This window comes from Nansenia antarctica (assembly GCF_963989245.1).
Source record: "Nansenia antarctica genome assembly, chromosome: 1".
Lineage (NCBI taxonomy): Eukaryota > Metazoa > Chordata > Actinopteri > Argentiniformes > Microstomatidae > Nansenia > Nansenia antarctica.
In genome coordinates this window covers 91348251-91367520 of record NC_137674.1, presented here as the reverse complement: position 1 = coordinate 91367520, position 19270 = coordinate 91348251, and the positions used below count along the sequence as shown (strand labels likewise).

General features: G+C 41.9%; 1 protein-coding gene across 1 annotated transcript; it reads right to left on the bottom strand.

Moving 5' to 3' along the window:
* Positions 1 to 5116: 5116 nt before the first annotated feature.
* Positions 5117 to 11901, bottom strand: LOC308154003 (sodium-dependent phosphate transport protein 2B-like; the record flags this gene model as incomplete). The annotated part of the gene is made up of 11 exons (XM_080527183.1): positions 5117 to 5878; positions 6051 to 6175; positions 7128 to 7244; positions 8793 to 8960; positions 9720 to 9840; positions 10225 to 10320; positions 10478 to 10673; positions 10876 to 10987; positions 11105 to 11248; positions 11482 to 11610; positions 11745 to 11901. The coding sequence occupies 11 exons, from the start codon at positions 11899 to 11901 to the stop codon at positions 5339 to 5341; spliced, it is 1905 nt and encodes a 634-aa protein (XP_080383309.1). The 3' UTR covers positions 5117 to 5338.
* Positions 11902 to 19270: the final 7369 nt, after the last annotated feature.

Sequence of the window (19270 nt, the reverse complement as noted above, 5' to 3'; positions counted from 1 at the left end):
TATTAAAATTAAGAACATCCCCACACACCTGATATTTGGACTAGGAACTGACGGCGCTGCAGTCATGACTGGTAGGTTAACTTGTTGTTTTTGTTTTTTCTTTACATGGAATTAGTGGATTAAGAATGTATTCGTTGTTAAATTTGATTAACAAATGTATTCAATAGGGAAAAACAATGGGGTCGCAAAACAGCTGAAGGACGCATGGCCATGGCTCCTCAGTGTCCACTGTGCTGCGCATCGGCTAGCTCTAGCCTGCAAAGACGCTTCCGAAAATGTGCCTTACATGGCTACATTCAGAGACCACCTTGAACAGCTCCACCTGTACTTCAGAAACAGTTCAAACCGCTCTGCTTCCCTGAAGTCAGCAGCAGAGGTTCTTGGGGTGTGTGAGCTGAAAGTGAAGGTTACATTTTAAATAAATTGATATTATCGTGTGTGAATATTTATGCCCATTTACTTGCATATTACATTCTTTCTTTTAACTTTGTTTATGTATCCAATCCTAATAAACAGCTTACATTGTTTTTATAAACTGTTTTATCTGTCATTGACTAGCAAGTGAAGGACACACGATGGCTCTCTCAGCATGAAGCCATAAAAAACCTGAGAAGAAACATCCCTGCTGTACTGGCAGCCTTGGCAGATGAGGTTGAGTCCCGGAAATGTCCTGGTGCTAAGGGATTGTACTCATTCCTAGCGACCTATCGCTTCATTGCCGCCCTCCACCTGCAAGCAGATGTTTTCCCTCACCTGGCACGCCTCTCTAAGTTATTTCAGAAGAAGGATGTGATGATGTTCCTGACAATCAAGGAGCAGGTAACTAATAACCCAAATCAGCTGCATTATTTTAACTACTTCATGCATTTTCTGCAAATAGGGTACCACAATTTTGGTGTCAATTTGGTTCATTTCCCAGGTCTCTGTCACACTGGCCTTAATAAAAGGCATAATGGATGCTGGGGATCATCAGCCTGTCGGCTCACACTTGAACAAGCTGAACCAAAGCCTTGAAGACCCTTTGGGGCTGGGTGCATTCAGCATCACTGCCGAACAGGAGAGAGGCAGAAGAGGACAGCCAGATGACACAGGGCCTGGGAACACACTGCAGTTCTGGCAAAGATTTCGATCACAAGTATGACTATGTAGCTTGGCTGCTTTAATTGATGTTACTTAAATGTAATCACTGTGCAGTTTTATTTAGATTAATAGTTTACTGATATCTTTTTGTTTGAGCAGGTGATGGATCCGTATCTAATTGGCCTGATTGCCCATCTTGAGAGGCGTTTCAGTGAGGTGGGAGTCTTGGCTGCTTTTGGGATACTGGGTCCACAGGCAGCTACCCTCACCAACCAAAGTGCTCATGCACACCTGAGGACACTGGTGGAGAAGTTTTGTCCCACTGTCGATGTTGACACAGTCCTTGAAGAATGGACACCTTTCAAGGAACAAGTGGTCTCTGGTCCACTCAAGGTAACTTTATGTCTGACAAACATTTTCACATGACATTATCATGTGTTAATCATGTGAACCTTTTCAGAACAAGACTCAGCTGGCCATATTGTCAGCGCTGTCCTCAAAGTATGAAGAATTTGGGACCCTCATACCCACCATTAGCAAGCTGGCTGCCATTGCCCTGACGGTCCCAGCCAGCAGTGTAAACTGTGAAAGGGACTTCTCCACCATGAACAGGGTAAGAAATATCTCACATAATGGCATTTACTGTTTTAAGATATATTTTTAAGCCATCACATTTAAAATGAATGTATTTGCAGGTCAAGACAAACATCCGCAACAGGCTGCAGGGGGAACATCTTGCAGCCTGCATGCGGATATCTATAAATGGGCCAGAGGTCTCTGACTTCCCATACCAGGAGGCATTAGAAGTGTTCTTTCAGAAACCAAGAAAGATTCACTGCAGCAACAAAAGTTGCACACTATGTGGGTAAAGGAGGAATGAGAGACTGTAAAGATATTTGGAGTAGGGCGCTATATACGTCAGTCAATTTAGACAAGAAAAAAAGGGGTCATGCCAGCATTAATGTTTTGATTCAAAGGCATGATTTGCCAGATTTTGAGTTATTTAATGAAGTTGAATTTGGTTTTGGAATTTGAAATTATAATCAATATTCACAATTAATTAGTTGTGTTCTTATCCGTTGATAATCCAATGTGACAACTTGCCCGACATAGTGTAACAATGTAAATAATATGTATAAATATGTAATAAAAAAAACAAATGTGTAAAAAATGGCTTGACTTGTTGTAAATTGAGTCCTGTAACAGTTTGTTTCAATCAGCAGAGATAACTTGGGGGTGGTGGAGGATCCATGCCACCCTCCCAAGGCAGCAAACCTAGGGGAAACACTGTCCCCAGATTGCATCTGAGAAATCTGGCCACCTTACCTTAAAATCAGCAAAGTTCTCATTTACATGTACACACAGGCTGCATGATTGCATTATGTTACACCAGAAGCCCAGTCATTTCAAATGGAAGGTTGCAAGACAACATTATTGGGTTGCAGACTGCATGAGTTTTATTTCTCCATGCAATAAAAAGCATTCATTAGTTCTGAACTAGGCTAGTGTAGATTTTTTTTTTATATATATCTTTTTTTTCCAAATAAAAAGTATTATTAACACCCATTGCAAGCGACTAACATAACTTTGCTTTTGTAAAACCAAGTAACAACATTGCTTACCTCTCTAGCTGTGTCCTCTGTCTCCTCCTCAATTGCTAACGGCACATCAGTGCTAACGTTAGTTAGCGGTAAAGATGTTGCTGTGGCAGCCGCAGCTGTAGTAGGCCTAGCCCCCACAGTCGATGCAGAGAACATATCTGTCAGTTTCTGACATTTTGAGGCATCCTCTGCTAGCTTCTTACTTTTTTTCTCCCTAATTTTCTGGGCACCCCCTTTCACTATCTTATCTACGAACATGACACTGTACTTGGGTTGTCGGCCGAGGGATCAGAGTGGGGGAGGGGGCCGATGGACAGCAGGGCCTAAGCATGTGATTGGGCCAGCCCATGTGTTAGTATAAACGGGGGCCGCCGCTTGATTCAGCGGCGGCCCCCGCTGAATCAAGGGGGGGTCAGGCGGCCCGACCGGCCCAAAACTAGCGCGGCCCATCTGCCAGCGGGCAGAAAGATTGTATGGCCAGTCCAGCGGTGGTTCTGTGTAAGTAATGGGACAGTGAAGCAAGTTTGAATTTGAAATCAAGCAATTACTATGAGGTTAAAGCAGAGATTCTCAGCTTTTATTTGAGGATAATTTGTGTACAGTACATATTGGTTTCAACTTTTAGATTAAAAATGTTTTTCATACATAGTCCCCCCATTATTATAGAGCAGAATTATGTTATGCAAATTAGGCATTCATGTTTAGTATTTGTTGACAATCCTTTCCATGCAATAACTGCCTGAAGTCGGTGACCCATATATTCTGACAGATCTGTACTGCAGCCATCTTCAGTAGGTATTTTTGCTTAAAATCTTCAGGAAATGAAATGCATGTTTATTTGGATTTTAATCAGAACATTTTGCCATTTGTTTGTACTTGAGCACACAAGGGGCCCTATTATGCACTTCTTAACTTGCCGTCTTAAGTCTTAATTAAGACGCACCGCCAGGTTAAGACCTACCGCCACCCTTATTATGCGCTTCATACACGCTACTGCTATTATGCAGGTGTCCCTAGGCGCCCACACATAAGACGTAAGACTCCCGTGCATATATTACTCATTGTGGGAGTGTTCATATGTTAATGAAGTGCGTTAGGCGCCCCTGCTATTATGCGATCTGAGTTTGCGCCTAGCGCTAAGAAGTGGTTTGAAAAGTTCTTAGGCGCTAGACTTCATGCACGTTTTCAAACACGAGCGCGCCTGCTCGTCTGTTTCACCACCTCGGCTCGGGGAGGATTTCGCGCCATTCCAAAGATTGCGAACTGACGAGCCTTGACCTCATGCACGAGCTTGTTACTTTCTTCTGCAGAGAAGCGCGCTGACCTCCTTCTTAGGACTTCCATAATAGCATAGCGCTAATGACTTAACACAGCCGGTTCTTAAAGGCAATGGCACCTGGCACGCTGATTGGGTTGATTGAGAAGACGCCCAAAACACACCCATGACTAATTTCTGGGCGTAGTGCCGGGTTTTAGGCGCCCACTACCGCACGCATAATAGCAAAGTGGCCTTGACCACGCCTCCACGTCTTAAGTTTAGATCTACCGCCTCGTCTTATTGCTTAAGACTTATGAAGTGCATAATAGGGCCCAATATGTTTCTGTACACTTCAGAATACATCATGCTGTTGCTGTCATGCTGCTGACATCATCAATTTAGACAAGTTAGCCAGTTCTAGTGGCAGCTATATGCCCAAATCACAACATGCTGTAAATAGTTATTTACTCTCCACTTTCCACTTGCACTTTTAAAACGTTCCACTTGCAATCACTCTGGTACATCATCATATTCATCTTATCTGTCCACAAAACCTTTTCATGAACCTCTGTAAGCTTTTTAGGTACATTTTTAGCAAGCTGTAATTTGATTATCCTTTTTGAGGATAACAAAAGGATAGTAATCTCTGACACATTAATGCCTACCGCCTGGAGAGTGTTCCTGATCTGTGAGACAGTTGTTTTTTTCTTAATTATGGGAAGCGTTCTTCAGTCATCCACTGTAGAAGTTTTCCATGATTTTGTTAATCCTAAGGTTTTGACTATGTTTATTCAGATTTCTCAGTCTAATAATGGCTTCCCTGACTTTGGACTGACACCACTTTGGTCCTGGACAAGATATTAGACATTGATATCTTGTGCCTGAAGAAATGATCAAACGGAAAACATATGTGTAATAATGAATTATATGAAGACATTCACTTTACAAATATCAATTTTTATTATTTACAGATATAAAAAAACAACAACATTTCAATACATTTCAATAAGAACAACACATATTTTCAGTGATATTACAAGTCTGTACAAAAATATATTTCCCCAATTGTATCCATCATTGAAGTTGAAATTATACATTCAATAAACATTATTAAAATAAACACTATTACAATATAAATAGAAGTCTACAAGATATAGTACAAGTGTGTCATGATGGGTCAATGGTATGATTACTGATATAGCACATAATAGGCCCAATAAATATACGGTGTCTACACTCAACACCTTTTGGTGATGTTCTCCCATACTACAAACGGTACATAAAGTATCGAGAAATAGAATGGTCAACTCCATAAAGCCTGAGAAAACATGAACAACTAAAATATGGTACAAATGTCTTATAGATATGTGACATCAAATTCATAACTGCATGGTGCAGGCTAGAGATGGGTAGCTCTGGCAGTTGCGTCGCCTGGCTCTCCTTCTCTGGACAGGGCTGGGTTATCATACATCTCCAGACTCTTCTTTCTGTCCTTTCCATCCTTTCCTTCCTCTGTCCTGCGGCAGCACTTGCAGCAACAGCAGCAGCGAGCGCCGCAGAAGGCCGTGATGGAGGTCACAATGCGGTCCCAGGGCTCCAAGGAGTGCAGGGGGAGGGGCAAGAAGTCCCAGTTGCGCAGCCCACTGGGCAGGAACCTAGGACAGTGTGACTGCATCACGTTGACAATGATGATGAAGATCACCAGAACGACGAAGGGCACGCCCACGCCAACCAGGAACTGCCAGCCAGCCAGGGAGAGTCCGAAGACGGTCAGAGGCATGACAAGGAAGCACAGGAAGAGGTAGACGGCGGCAAACCAACGGTACTCAGCCGTGCGGTTCCCCAGGGCTTTGGCCATTCGGATGGGTATCCGAGTGATGGGGATGGGGTACCAAAGCAAGATCCCCGCAATGTTGAAGAAGAAATGGCAGAGCGCAATCTAGGATGAGACACAGAGTCAGTCAGTGAGTCTCACGCAGCGTGCACACGTGCACACACACACACACACACACACACACACACACTGATGAATACGGGCAGTCAGAACAGAAAGTGTTGTGAAAAAACTGACACACAAATACATTTAGTATAGGTTTATTACAAGAACTAACCTGCAGTGAATTGCCCAGCGTCTCACTGGGACTCGCCATAGCAGCCAGTATAGCTGTGGTAGTTGTACCGATATTGGAGCCCAGTGTCAGGGGATAGGCTCTTTCAATGCTTATCACCCCAATGCCTGAGAATTTAGAGAAGACATTACACATTGAGCAGAAGAAATTACAAAAGTAGGAATAGGTTTCCGCAATATAATGAAGGAAGATATACAGAATATTGTAATACCGAACCAAACACTTTATTAGGAACACCTGTACACCATCTCATTAATTCAGGTGGTGTGGGGAATGTTTTCTTGGCCCACTTTGGGCCCATTAATACCAATCAATCATCGCTTGAATGCCACAGCCTATTTGAGTATTGTTTCTGACCATGTGCATCCCTTCATGGCCACAATGTACCGATCTTCTAATGGCTACTTCCAACATGACAATGAGTTCAGTGTTCTTCAGTGGCCTTCCCAGTCAACAGATGAATCCAATAGAACACCTTTGGGATGAGGCATAACACGAGATTCACGGATTGAAAGGGCATCTGAAAAATCAGCAGGAATTGCGTGATGCAATCATGATGTGGTCGAACGGGAGATTCACAGCTTGAAAGTGCACCTGATAAATCTGCAGGAATTGCGTGATGCAATCATGTGATGTAGTCATGGACCAGAATCTCAAAGGAATTATTCTTGTAATCTTTCCACATCAAAACATCAATTGAGGCTGTTTTGAGAGCAAAAATCCTGGGCCCTATCCAGTATTAGTATAGTGTTCCTAATAAAGTGTTTGGTGAGTGGATATATATATATATATATATATATATATATATACACAACAGTAGGAACCGTCTCTCTCTATATATATGTATATATATATATATATATATAGAGAGAGAGAGAGAGAGAGAGAGAGAGAGAGAGAGAGAGAGAGAGAGAGAGAGAGAGAGAGAGAGAAAGAGAGAGAGAGAGAGGACAAAGAGGAAGAAATGAAAGAGGGAGAAGAACCAGCAGGTGTTAATGCAATAAATGATCAGTATAATTGACTGTATTATAAATGGGCGGTTTGATAAAGTGTACATACCAACAAGGGGAGTGATGGCTGAGGTGAAGACAGAGCTGCTCTGCACGATGAAGGTCATTCCTGCTCCGACCATGATAGCAATGTAGCCAGTGACCCAGGCGAAGGGGAAAGGGAAATCTGGCCAAACGAAACACAGAGAGTTAGTAAGCATTGCCATGGAAACCATAATAGGACTAATTTGACCACACTGACTACTACAGTACTGACTACTGACTACTACAGCACTTCACACAAAATGAACCTTTGGACAACAGGATAGAGAAGAGAACAGATAACTTAACAGAGACCTGTAGTGACCGCTCGTTAGCGAGCAGAGTATTCGTAATTCACGGCGTTCCAGCCTTGTACAAAGCACTGTTGATATGTTTGTGTTTACTCAATCACCCAGGCTGCTTAGCGGGTGATATGACGGGATATAAGTGGGACAGAAATGAATGAATGTTTGTTGTTGTCAGTACGCATGCAGAGAGTGAGAATAAAGCACATGATTGTTTTTCTACCGGCAAACCGACTACATCGTCCTGTTATTGCCGTCACTCCTACAGACCATAGTATCGCTTTAGTGACTGCTTTACCTCTTGCCATGAGCACTTGAGCAGTGCTGAGCTTTCTCCGTCACAAAACAGGACTAATGCACTTGAGGTTACCTGCATACAGCAGGGAAGCCTTACCTGTGTTGGTCATAAAACACCAGGAAGTGTTCTGGACCCATGGGGATTGTGTCTGTTCCCTCTGCGAAAATAGCTAGCCTAGTAGCCCAGTAACTCAAGCTGGCTGCTAACCTGCTAACAACTCAAGCTAACCTGCTTGCAGCTTAAACTAGTTCATAGAACACACCCTGGCCTCTGTGCTGACTATGAAACAACAGGGTGAATGTTTTTTAGCCAGTGTTTTATAATATATACACTCAACGGCCACTTTATTGGGTACACCTTTTCAACTGCACGTTAACGCAAATATCTAATCAGCCAATCATGTGGCAGCAACTCAATGCATTTAGGTATGTAGACATCATCAGGACGATCTGCTGAAGTTCAAACCAAGCCTCAGAATGGGAAAGAAAGATTTAAGTGACTATGAACGTGGCATAAGTGTTGGTACCAGACGGGCTGTTTTGAGTATTTCAGAAAGTGCTGATCTACTGGGATTTTCCTGCACATCCATCTCTAGGGAAAATATCCAGTGAGCTGCAGTTCTCTGGGTGAAAATGGTGGTGGTGGTGTAATGGTGTGGGGGATATTTTCTTGGCACAAATCGTCAGCAACTGCGTGATGCTTTAATGTCAATATGGACCAAAACCTCTGAGGAATGTTTCCAGCACCTTGTTGAATCTATGCCACGAAGGATTAAGGCAGTTCTGGAGGTAAAAGAAGGGGTCCAACCCGGTACTAGCCAGGTGTGCCTAATAAAGTGGCTGGTGAGTGTATAAAACTCTTTTATTTTACTAAGAGATGCCTAGCTTTTAGATTAACCAGTTTGCATATGTCTGTTCTTGCTAGGACCGTATATACTGAGACATTTATGCACTCGCTGCAATCTAAGTCGCTTTGGATAAAAGCATCTGCTAAATGGCATATATTATTATTATTATTATTATTATTATTATTATTATTATTATATAGTTTTGAGTGCTAGGGGGAGATATGGTAGGACATGGCTGCTCACCTGTGTTGAGCACCTTCTTGATAACCACTGCCACCTGTCCTTTCAGCATGGAGTTGAGCAGCTTGACAATGAGAATGAGACAGGTGCAGAGACAGAGCAGAGACAGAGCCAGCAGGACGAGGCCCACCACCAGGTCTGGAAGGTTAGTGTGGGCGAAGATATGGCTGCCTGCAAGGGGACAGATTCAAATGTCATTTCTTATTGCTGGAACACAGCCAATATATTATTATTGCTTAATGCAACGCATAATGTGTCACATTACAATAAACCATGTCTTCACACCATATAGCTTTACTCTAAGGCTAAAGATAAACCAGCTTGAATCTGAGATAACTATTAATGGATGACTCATTATTGACCCATTAAAGTTGAATGTCCTCTTCTTAAAGACCTTCCCCTGATCCATAGAGGGAAAGGAGAGCAGGAACAACACAATCAACAGGATCTATTCCCATTACACTGAAAGTATAACTTCAGCACTTAGCACTGACATGTCTGCTTACCCAGAGCTATGGGGGTGTGATCACAGCAAAACATGAGAGTGATGACCTGTTTGCCTGTGTCGATTGGCAAATTCAAACCCGAGCGTGATGATATTCATTTAGGATTGGCTGCGCCAGATCATGGGAGCAGTGGCCTGTTTGTGTGACCTTCTGGGACTCAGGTGCTTCAGCTGAGCAGCATGAATGGGTCTTTTGAGCAGGTAGAGAGGGTGAGGGGTGGAGGGGGAGGGGGTATTTGCTGAGTCACTGAAGGGACTAAATGGAAGTCATTGTCTTGTATGTGTATGGGTAAGTGTGGGGGAAGAGGGGAGTGGAGGCAGGGTGGTTATCTCCAGTTACACAGACTTTCGATTGAGCACATCAGGTAAATCCAAATTGCTTGGTAGAAAACCTTTATGTGATCCTGACTGTTTGGAGAACTTACATCTCTCTAGGTAGATCATCTCAGACACATTCTTCTGGGTCCATGTCATGTTTCCCTCCTGCCAACAGAGGGCACCGACTGTGCAGTTCTCTATTCCCGGAACAGTCACATTCATCAGAGTCTGCCACAAAAGAGAAAAGAAAAGATTAATATAATACAATATTTGCAATATATACCAACAGCCAGTCCAAAAGCAAAGAAAAGCTATCGCGAAGCTATTAGAGCTAAAACAACAACCGTATCGATATTTGACCTGTTATTAATAAAATCACACCTTCGACATGATAGTATAGGCAATAAACTCTGATCAAAAAGTAGAACCCTTCTGGCCAAGATAGAGGAAGCTATCAAACATTAACTGTTAAACAGGCATTAATAGATAGTGCTCCGATATTGACTACAGCTTTATCTTGGTTTTACTCCTGGAAAACACACAGTCCATTGTTTGACTACCTTATAAATAATTGTAGTTTTTCGAAAAAGAATGTTATTGATTTAGTCTCACCGTGTTGGTCTCTGTTTTACACCAGACCTTGATCAAACTTTTGTTCCGTGCTGCCGGGTCGCCGGTAGCGATGTCGCTGATGACAGATTTGTCAAGCTAGAGGAACAGAGTGAACAGAGTGTGAACAGAACATTGAAGTCTGGAATTCATTGTCATTTACACTATCCCAATTCCAAAGCACTTGTCATAGCAGATACGCAATGATCGAATCATGTCTCATATTTTGAGTGATGCTTCAAGATATTAAAGGTACCTGTATGATGGCACTGGTGAGGGGGTCGGTGATGACTTTGAGCAGTTCGGGGGCGTCCTCCCCACTCTGGATGTTGAAGGACTCGATCATGAGCTTGGTGAGTTTGTAAAGGGCACCTGTGGCCACCTCCAGTGGCAACAGCACCAGAACAGACAGCCAGTTGAAGAAGTCATGGACTGTGGCACCACCAAACGCCCTGAAGGAAAACAAAACAATTGTCACGAATTTCACTACATGGTTTGACTAACCCGTTTTTTGGCCAGCTCAGAAATCCTATTGTTTCTTGTTGAGAATGTGTAAGTAGCCAATGAATGTACAGATTATTGTCCAAAATTGAGGAATGTTGTGTATTGCTTGTGTTTTATAGGCTGTTTATAAAGTTGTCCACTCATATGTACCTGCGGAACTCATTTCTGTCCCCTGCCTGCATCATGGCCACAATGGTGTTGGTGACCGAGGTTCCAATGTTAGCACCCATGATGACTGGCACAGCAGACTCAACCTCAAGCACTTGAATGAGGGTAGAATCACATTACATTTATATAGTACAACAAATGATTTCTTTGTTTAGTTTGGTGCTTGTATTCTGCCGTGTGTGTGTGTGTGTGTTTGTGTGTGTGTACTCACATCCAGAAGAGACCATGCTGACCACAATGGAGGAGGAGGTGCTGGAGCTCTGAACTAACACTGTGACTAACACCCCGATCACAAGTCCAGCCAAAGGGTTGGACAGCACAGCATTATCCTGGAAGATGTCACCGGCAACCTTGCCTATGGAGAAACATCCACAGGCCAAATCCACTATGAAAACTAGCTTGTAAGAACATAATAAGGGGTCATTCAAATTGGGAATTACACAATCATAACAACAACATTGTAGCACCATTGATGTTACATGATATTGTATCATCAAATGAACATAGACACATAACATTTAGAGACATGAAGGGACAATAAGTTAATCAAGATGTCAAATCCCTCATTTTGTAAACTCAGAATCTTACCTCCGACAAGCTGAAAAGCGGAGCTCAGGACATCCAGAGAGCATACAAACATGTAGAGGAATCCAACCAAGAAAGCAAACTTCACAATGGCAGACAGTATGCGCAGAACCTTCCCTTTAGTATCCAGTTCTGCTCCAGAGAGGATGAGACACAGTCAGGGAACAGGGTGTGGTGAGGTCACCATGTTTTCACCTCCACAGAATTCATATAAATGAATCAATATGAATATCCATGTTCAGCCAATATATAGACAAATACCTCACCTGACCACTTAATCCCAGTGTCTTTCAGCTCCGGGAGGTCCCAGGGATCCTCAGCAGCCTCCACACCCTTGTCCACAAGGTCCACGGTAGAGTATGCCGGAAGGATGACTGCGTCTTTGGAAGATGTTTCTTCATTGTCTGAGGGATGAGTGGACATGTTAGTGGAAGGTGCCCCATGGGTGGGGTCTGGAGAGGTACTGAATGGCCAGGACATTCAGTACAGACACAGACATACAGACATTCAGTACAGACACAGACATACAGACATTCAGTACAGACACAGACATACCAGGACATTCAGTACAGACACAGACATACAGACATTCAGTACAGACACAGACATACAGACATTCAGTACAGACACAGACATACAGACATTCAGTACAGACACAGACATACAGACATTCAGTACAGACACAGACATACAGACATTCAGTACAGACACAGACATACCAGGACATTCAGTACAGACACAGACATACCGAGCTTTTGAGAAGGGCCGTTGCCGACTTCTGGACGAGGAGCCATGGCCTGTAGGAAAATAACATCAGGTGATTATAAGTGATGAAGATGATACATCATATAAGTGATGAAGATGATACATCCCAAACACACAGGTTGGAATATGGCTGAACAGCTTTAACTTGGATCCAGTGAATCTAAGGAAAGCAGAAACTCTATAAAGTTGTACCAGCTATTACGTTAACTTCAATTGGGCAACATGTGTGATCCTTTTATTGTCAGAGGAAGCTTTACTATAGTCTTTGAATTGTGACATGTCTTTTTGACGACACTGTGGTTACTGACATTTTATTTTTGTCTCATCCAACGCTGGCCTGTCACATGATTACAATTTCCCATTTTCAATCTGCCCCTTTGTGAGTCCAGAGGAAAGAGCTTCTCATCATGAAGTGGCCCTTCACATTGTCATTGTTTAAGTCCTCAGATAAATAGTATAGGCTTGCTCTGACTAACTTGCTCTGAAAACAACACAACACTCAATGAGATATTAGAGAAGTACATAACTTTTCAAATAATGTAGCCTATTCTAAACAATAATCTGCATCCAGATCATTCATAGCCTAACAGGCTTCTACTGTACAATAATATCAACAATACCTGCAACAAGAATAGTACTAGTCAAAGTCAGTGTAGCCTAATCGTCAAGCCAACTTCAGACAATAAAGTGACAGAACGTACGTATTTATCAAACAAAACTAAATAAAGAAAAGAAAAACAGACAAAAAAAGCTATATTTTCTCGGTTAACATAAACTAAAACGGCAGTTGGCAATTACTAAACGGATGTAGTTGTCATTTTGATTTCTATAGATATACCTGAATGAATGAAGTAGGTTATGTGGTCTTTAGAGGATGGCAAATACGCACCTGCAGTGAAGTGGTGTGTTTGCAGGAGTCCTTGGCGGTGAGGTGAGTTCACCTGAGCTGGAGCTGCCTAGTGCGCCCTGGTCCTGCATCCTGCTTATATGGCGCTGCGCTGGGGAGGGAAAAACCCGCTGGACCCTGACTGTTCAAAGTTCGTGGCAGACGGGGCGCAGTTACGCAGTTACAGTGACCTTAACAAGCATCTACACGGAATGTAGGGCAATACATACAATCATATTATGGTTACAAGTGACTGAAGAGACTTTGGCATGGGATTGCAGATCAAACGTTTCAGTTCTCATTGGTTTGAATAACTGTGTTGGTAAATTAAATAAGAACTCAACCTCTATGATTTCAACATGACGCATCTTCTCGCGTCATAGTCCATCAATTGCACATGCGACATTCTAATTATCTGTGGATATCAATTACTTTGTTTGGTTTTGGTTGAAAGTAATGGCATTTCAAATAAAATGAGTTTACAGCTTTTCTCATAATAATATTATACTGTATAGGCTATTGTTTTACATATACCATAACTTGAGGGCTTATACATTGCATTGTGTTATACATTTAGTTAGATAATAGTATACATCATTATACAATAATGTAACAATATAACAACGACTTTACTATGCTTTTTCTATACTTTTCTGTGGGTCACTACAATTGTATGAAAAGCTGTGCTAAGTGTCCTCTGGTGGTTGCACGTAGAAATACGGGGAGGCATGTACAGTAGAAGTCTACAATGAATGAACAAATGTCTACAATGAATGACCCACCGGTATAATAAGTACAAACTGCAATTTGCTATTTTAATATCAAATATCACAGTCTCAACAAAGTGTTGTGGCACTATTAGCCATTGTTACAGTATTACCCACGCACCCGCGTGCACACACACACACACACACACACACACACACACACACACACACGGGCAGCATCTCTCTCTCTCTCTCTCTCTCTCTCTCTCTCTCTCTCTCTCTCTCTCTCTCTCTCTCTCTCTCTCTCTCTCTCTCTCTTATCAGTCTAACTTCATGGCAGAAGATAACATGGGACTGAATAATCGCTTTCATGTATTGGTAAAACTATTAAAACATATTTCTAAATATGCATTCACAATCTATTCTACAGTACTCCTGTGTAGAATAATTACTGTATGTTCTGCACATTGTTGCTTATGATGACATCAATAAAAGGACACGTCTTGACATCTTCAATTTTATTATCAACAAATAAATATTTCAGTCTTTGAAATGAGTAACTTATACAGCAACCCTTATGGTACCATAAAAATGTTATTGGACATGGCGAAAACCTGTAAAAACAACAACAACAACAACAACAACCCTGTAAACAAAACAATGTGTTGGGAATAAAACATAGTTATTATTGTATAAGTTCTATACTGCAGTTAGCAGGTATCCACCCTCTCTGTGGTATTATAAACCCATAATCACACAGGGCATTTCAGTCCACGGCTATATTATGCCACACTGCATGGTGATTGAATAGGGATTAAAGGGGCAATTTTGGGATTGCAAACAACAAAGGGGTCACTCCGCCACTTGACCCCGCTATGGAGGACTGACCCTTCATGAGATCAGATATAGTTAAACAATGTTCAAGTGAGTGTGAGGCCAGACCTTGGCCAGCATGTGGATGTGGCCCAGGTAAGACTTTGTTCCTGAGTACTGGACGACCACACTCAGACCAAACATGGCCCAGTTACTACAGGAACATATTAGGGCATTCCTCATACCAGAGCTGGCCCATATATAGAAAATGTCCAAATCTCACCCAGGGCTGGCCCCCCACTTTCAGACCAGGTCTGGCTCATAATACTTGCTATTTCCAACATTGAGCTATATGTGCCACCACAAGACCAGATATGTACCACAATTGTCTGCTACCAAATCTCTATGTACATAAGACATTTCCACATGTTACAGTATACTCCATTTTGTGAGACTGAAGTGATACTTCACCTCTTCTGCACCCCTTCCTCCTCACTTCTCTCCCTGTTGCTCGAGTCTAACAAAATGGAATATAACATTGTGGAAAAGGTTCTGATCATCACAGTTGTTTTACATGGAACATCTAATGACCTGCTTCACTATACTAGAAGCTGTATTGTTTTTGTTTTTTTTGCACTTTTGGAACCACTATTCACGTGTGCCCCCATTTCTTCCATTGTAGACTGGAAATCTACAAAAAAACACTGAAGAAATTAGGCATGGCCCCTCAAATCCTCACCCGTTTCTACATACAGTATGCGGTTGCATGATACACATGGTATCATGACAGTTTCTCCCTACAGGCCATAAGACTTTTGAAAAGCTAACCCCCCTAGCTGCCCACCTGCACTGCTCACCTGCTAAGATAATTTGCACTGACTCTCAGCACATCAACCACACACATACATTTGCTTTCCCCTATAACACACACACACACACACACACACACACACACACACACACACACACACACACATGCACACACCCATGCAAGCTCTGGTTTAATGGACATATTCCGCATCAGCCACTGCAGCATCTTTGTTATCATACAGTGGTACTTAACAACCATAACATTTTATTGATGCAATTTACATTTTATATGGTGTCGTGCCTTGGGTTAATCTTATCTTGAACTACAGATAATTTATGTTTCGAGTTCACCTCTGCTCCTGTGTAATGATTACCTGATAATGACCTGATAATAATATATATTATATAATAATAATACAGTACATAATAGGTATGACAATTATCATTGAACATGCTTGATTAGAATTTGGTTTAAAATACCTCACTCAGCAATCTGTAATAGTTAGTGAGTATTCTCAAACAAATTATACTTGTCTTCATGTTATGAATGTGGCAATTAAATGAAGAGAACCTTGTTAAATGTACAGAAGTAAATCCATAGAGAGAACCCAAATTTTCTACACACTGCACATGGTGAATGCTGTTCAGGGAATGTAGTGCACTGAGTATGTACCAAATGTTTTGGTTTGGAATGCCTGGTATCATAAAACTGTGACACAAGTAATATGTATTAGGTTCAGTCACCCATACACCAGAGACAAGATCTTCATCAGACGTTAATGCTATATGCTATGGTAGGACTTGACTAATAGTTTTGTCTTATATTGTACACTAACAATGCACACTGAAAATATGACAACTTTTTAATTTTCCTGCAATCCTCACTTAGGTATACCAATGACTGTTGATAAGACTTTATCCATTTCCTGTATGTACACCTGTTTATATTTACATTTACATGGCATTTAGCAGACGCTTTTACCCAAAGCGACTTACAACAAATACCTTTGTCTAAGTAAGTGAATCACTTATCCATCAGTAATCTCTGCTCGGGCCAGGGTCCATTGGCAGTCATAAAGAAGAGGAAGAAGGAAGAATGTTTTATTTTATTCTATATAGAGTAGAGAAACTGAACAGGGGGATGGAGAGGTTTCAAGAGGGACAGTTAAGGTGTAGCCTGAAGAGATGTGTCTTCAGTCTACAGCAGGAGTGACTCTGCAGTCCTGACAGCAGTGGGGAGCTCGTTCTGCGGGTGGTCATCAGGTGGTCATCGGGTGGTTTACTGTCTCAAAGGCAGTAGACAGGTCCAGGAGAATGAGAACAGAGGAGAGGGAGGAAGCTCGAGCAGAGTGGATGGCCTCCGTGACAGCAAGGAGAGCAGTTTCAGTAGAATGCCTATAGCCTTAAAGCTGGATGGGTGAGGATCAAGGAGGTTGTTCTGAAGGAGATAGTAAGATAGTTGATTAGGGTTCAAGGGTTTTAGATAAGAAGGAGAGAAGGAATACCAGTCTGTAGTTGTGGACAGAAGACGGGTCAATAGTTGGTTTCTTGAGAAGAGGCTTTACTCTGGTTATCAGGCAGCCAGGACAGATCCAGTGGATAGTAGAGGAGTTGATTACTGTGGTAGGGAAAGGAATGAGGTCTTTGGAAATGGATTGGAGAAGACGGGAGGGGGTAGGATTGAACGGGAGGGGGTAGGATCGAAAGGGCAGGTGGTTGCCCGCTTAGATTTCATCACTTTTAGAATATCATCTGGAGAGATGAGGGAAAGAGCTGATAAGCCAGAGACCAAGTGTAGCGCAGTGGGTTTGGGAGGGGTGATACCAGTGTTGTCGTTGTTCATTCACTGGCCACACTAACAGACTTATCAAAAGCAAATGTGATGAGTCTAGATTTCTTCAGATGTTTTTCATCTCATCTCCACAGTTCCACAGTCAGGTCTAAACCAGATTAGATGAGCAGATTTTTCCCAAAATGGTCTATGTTTTTCTAAACAATGTTAGCTCAGTTTGGTTGGGATGTGACTTGGGATTGTGAATGAGACAATTTCACAGTTCTTTTGAAAGGCCAAACCACCAGTTTATCCATTTCAAGATTGTACGATTAATGTTAATGAACTCTGCAGTACTCGTCCCCCACATTTAGACCAAATATGGCCCAGTAACTACAGGGACCACATACCTCATACGTAAACAGAGCTGTGCCCGCTCTCACTCAGGACTGGCCCCCTACATTTATATAAATCAATACATTTTAGACCAAATATGGCCTAGGTCTGGCCCATATAATACTTTCCAGCACTCAGCCACATGTGCCACTACAAGACAGCATGTAACCTGAAATACTACAAAGCCTCTTGTTGTGACAGTGTTTTAGGTTTCACCCAGTTATTGATTAACTGGATATAACCACCTGGTTTGATGACATTTTTCCGTATGGCTAAAGGAGTCCCAGCTGAGGCTAACCTTTACCCTTTGGAATGCTGCCCTGATTTGATTGGCCCTCCACCCATGCTCTAATCAAATCATTTAGGTGGGTTAAGCCAGAGGTTGCTGGATGCCTGTTTACAATCTAACGATGTGACCATGTGCATACCTCTCAGTATTCGTTAGTCATTATTATGGTTATTATGATTATTATTTGTATTATTATTATTATTATTATTATTATTATTATTATTATTATTATTATTATTATCTACTTTTCTATGTATGAGGGCATTTTCAAATGCTATTATTCATTTCCAAAGCATAAAAAAAAAGGTTTTCTCTTTCTTTCTTTCTATCTCTCTTCGCACTTTTTCTTTGATGGAGCTTTATTACGGCATAAGGGTTAATGATTGTCCACAGAGGCCTTTGAGTTGATGCTACGTATCTATGGCACAGTTCACCAGGGTCACAGAGTTTGGCCTCTCATTACCATCAGCAACAACCCTCCTGGGCTAGTGCATGCTGGAAGCCATCAAGCCAAGCTTAGCTGCTGGAACTTGTCTTATCTAGTTCACGCACTGAGGGTGGCGGTGACTGACCCTGGTCCCTGACTGACCCTGCTGTCAAGGTCACTCACAACCACACTGGTTTGAAATGATGGAAAACGAACGATAAGCACATTCACTCTATATGGACAGTGTTCCCTGCTCTTTATTCTCCTCCTCTTGTTCTGGACTGAGAATGTTGTTTCTAAAAGCCCACGGTACACATGTTGAAAGAATATGTTCTTAGGGTTATTTGGATGTCCCTGTAGGGATGACTTTGAAGAACCCTTTTGGGTTTCATGAACTCTCTGTGGATAGAGTTGTACTTGGAACCCAAAGGATTGTGTTTGCCTCCTTATTTTATTGCACTTAGTGTAAGCCAGCCTGATCAAAAGCATTGGATGCCTCCAATGTAAAATATGATGCTATAGGTGCAATTCTTGTATGTAAAGTTGACATTGTAAACAACCGTCTTTTGGTAGGCTGAATTTGGGAAAGTTATGCCCACCTGTCTGTTGGTAGACTTTAGTGAGTTCAAGGCCTAACAAATAAATGCTATCATACTTTGTATCTCCATCATACAAAAACAGTAAGCACAAAACAGTTTGTATTTATCATATCAAATAAATAACCATGGTTAAGAATGATCCTATATAAAACAATTCTCCAATATAAAATACAAAATAGTCTGTATTTACTACAGGAAAAAAACTAAGCAATACTTGTTTTTTTCAAAAACTGTAAATACTGTAGTTCAATTACCTGTGCTTGACTACGTTCCCAGTCTCTCAGTCATGGTGAGATCCAGCGCCACTCGTTTCCCTGATGTCCAGCAGA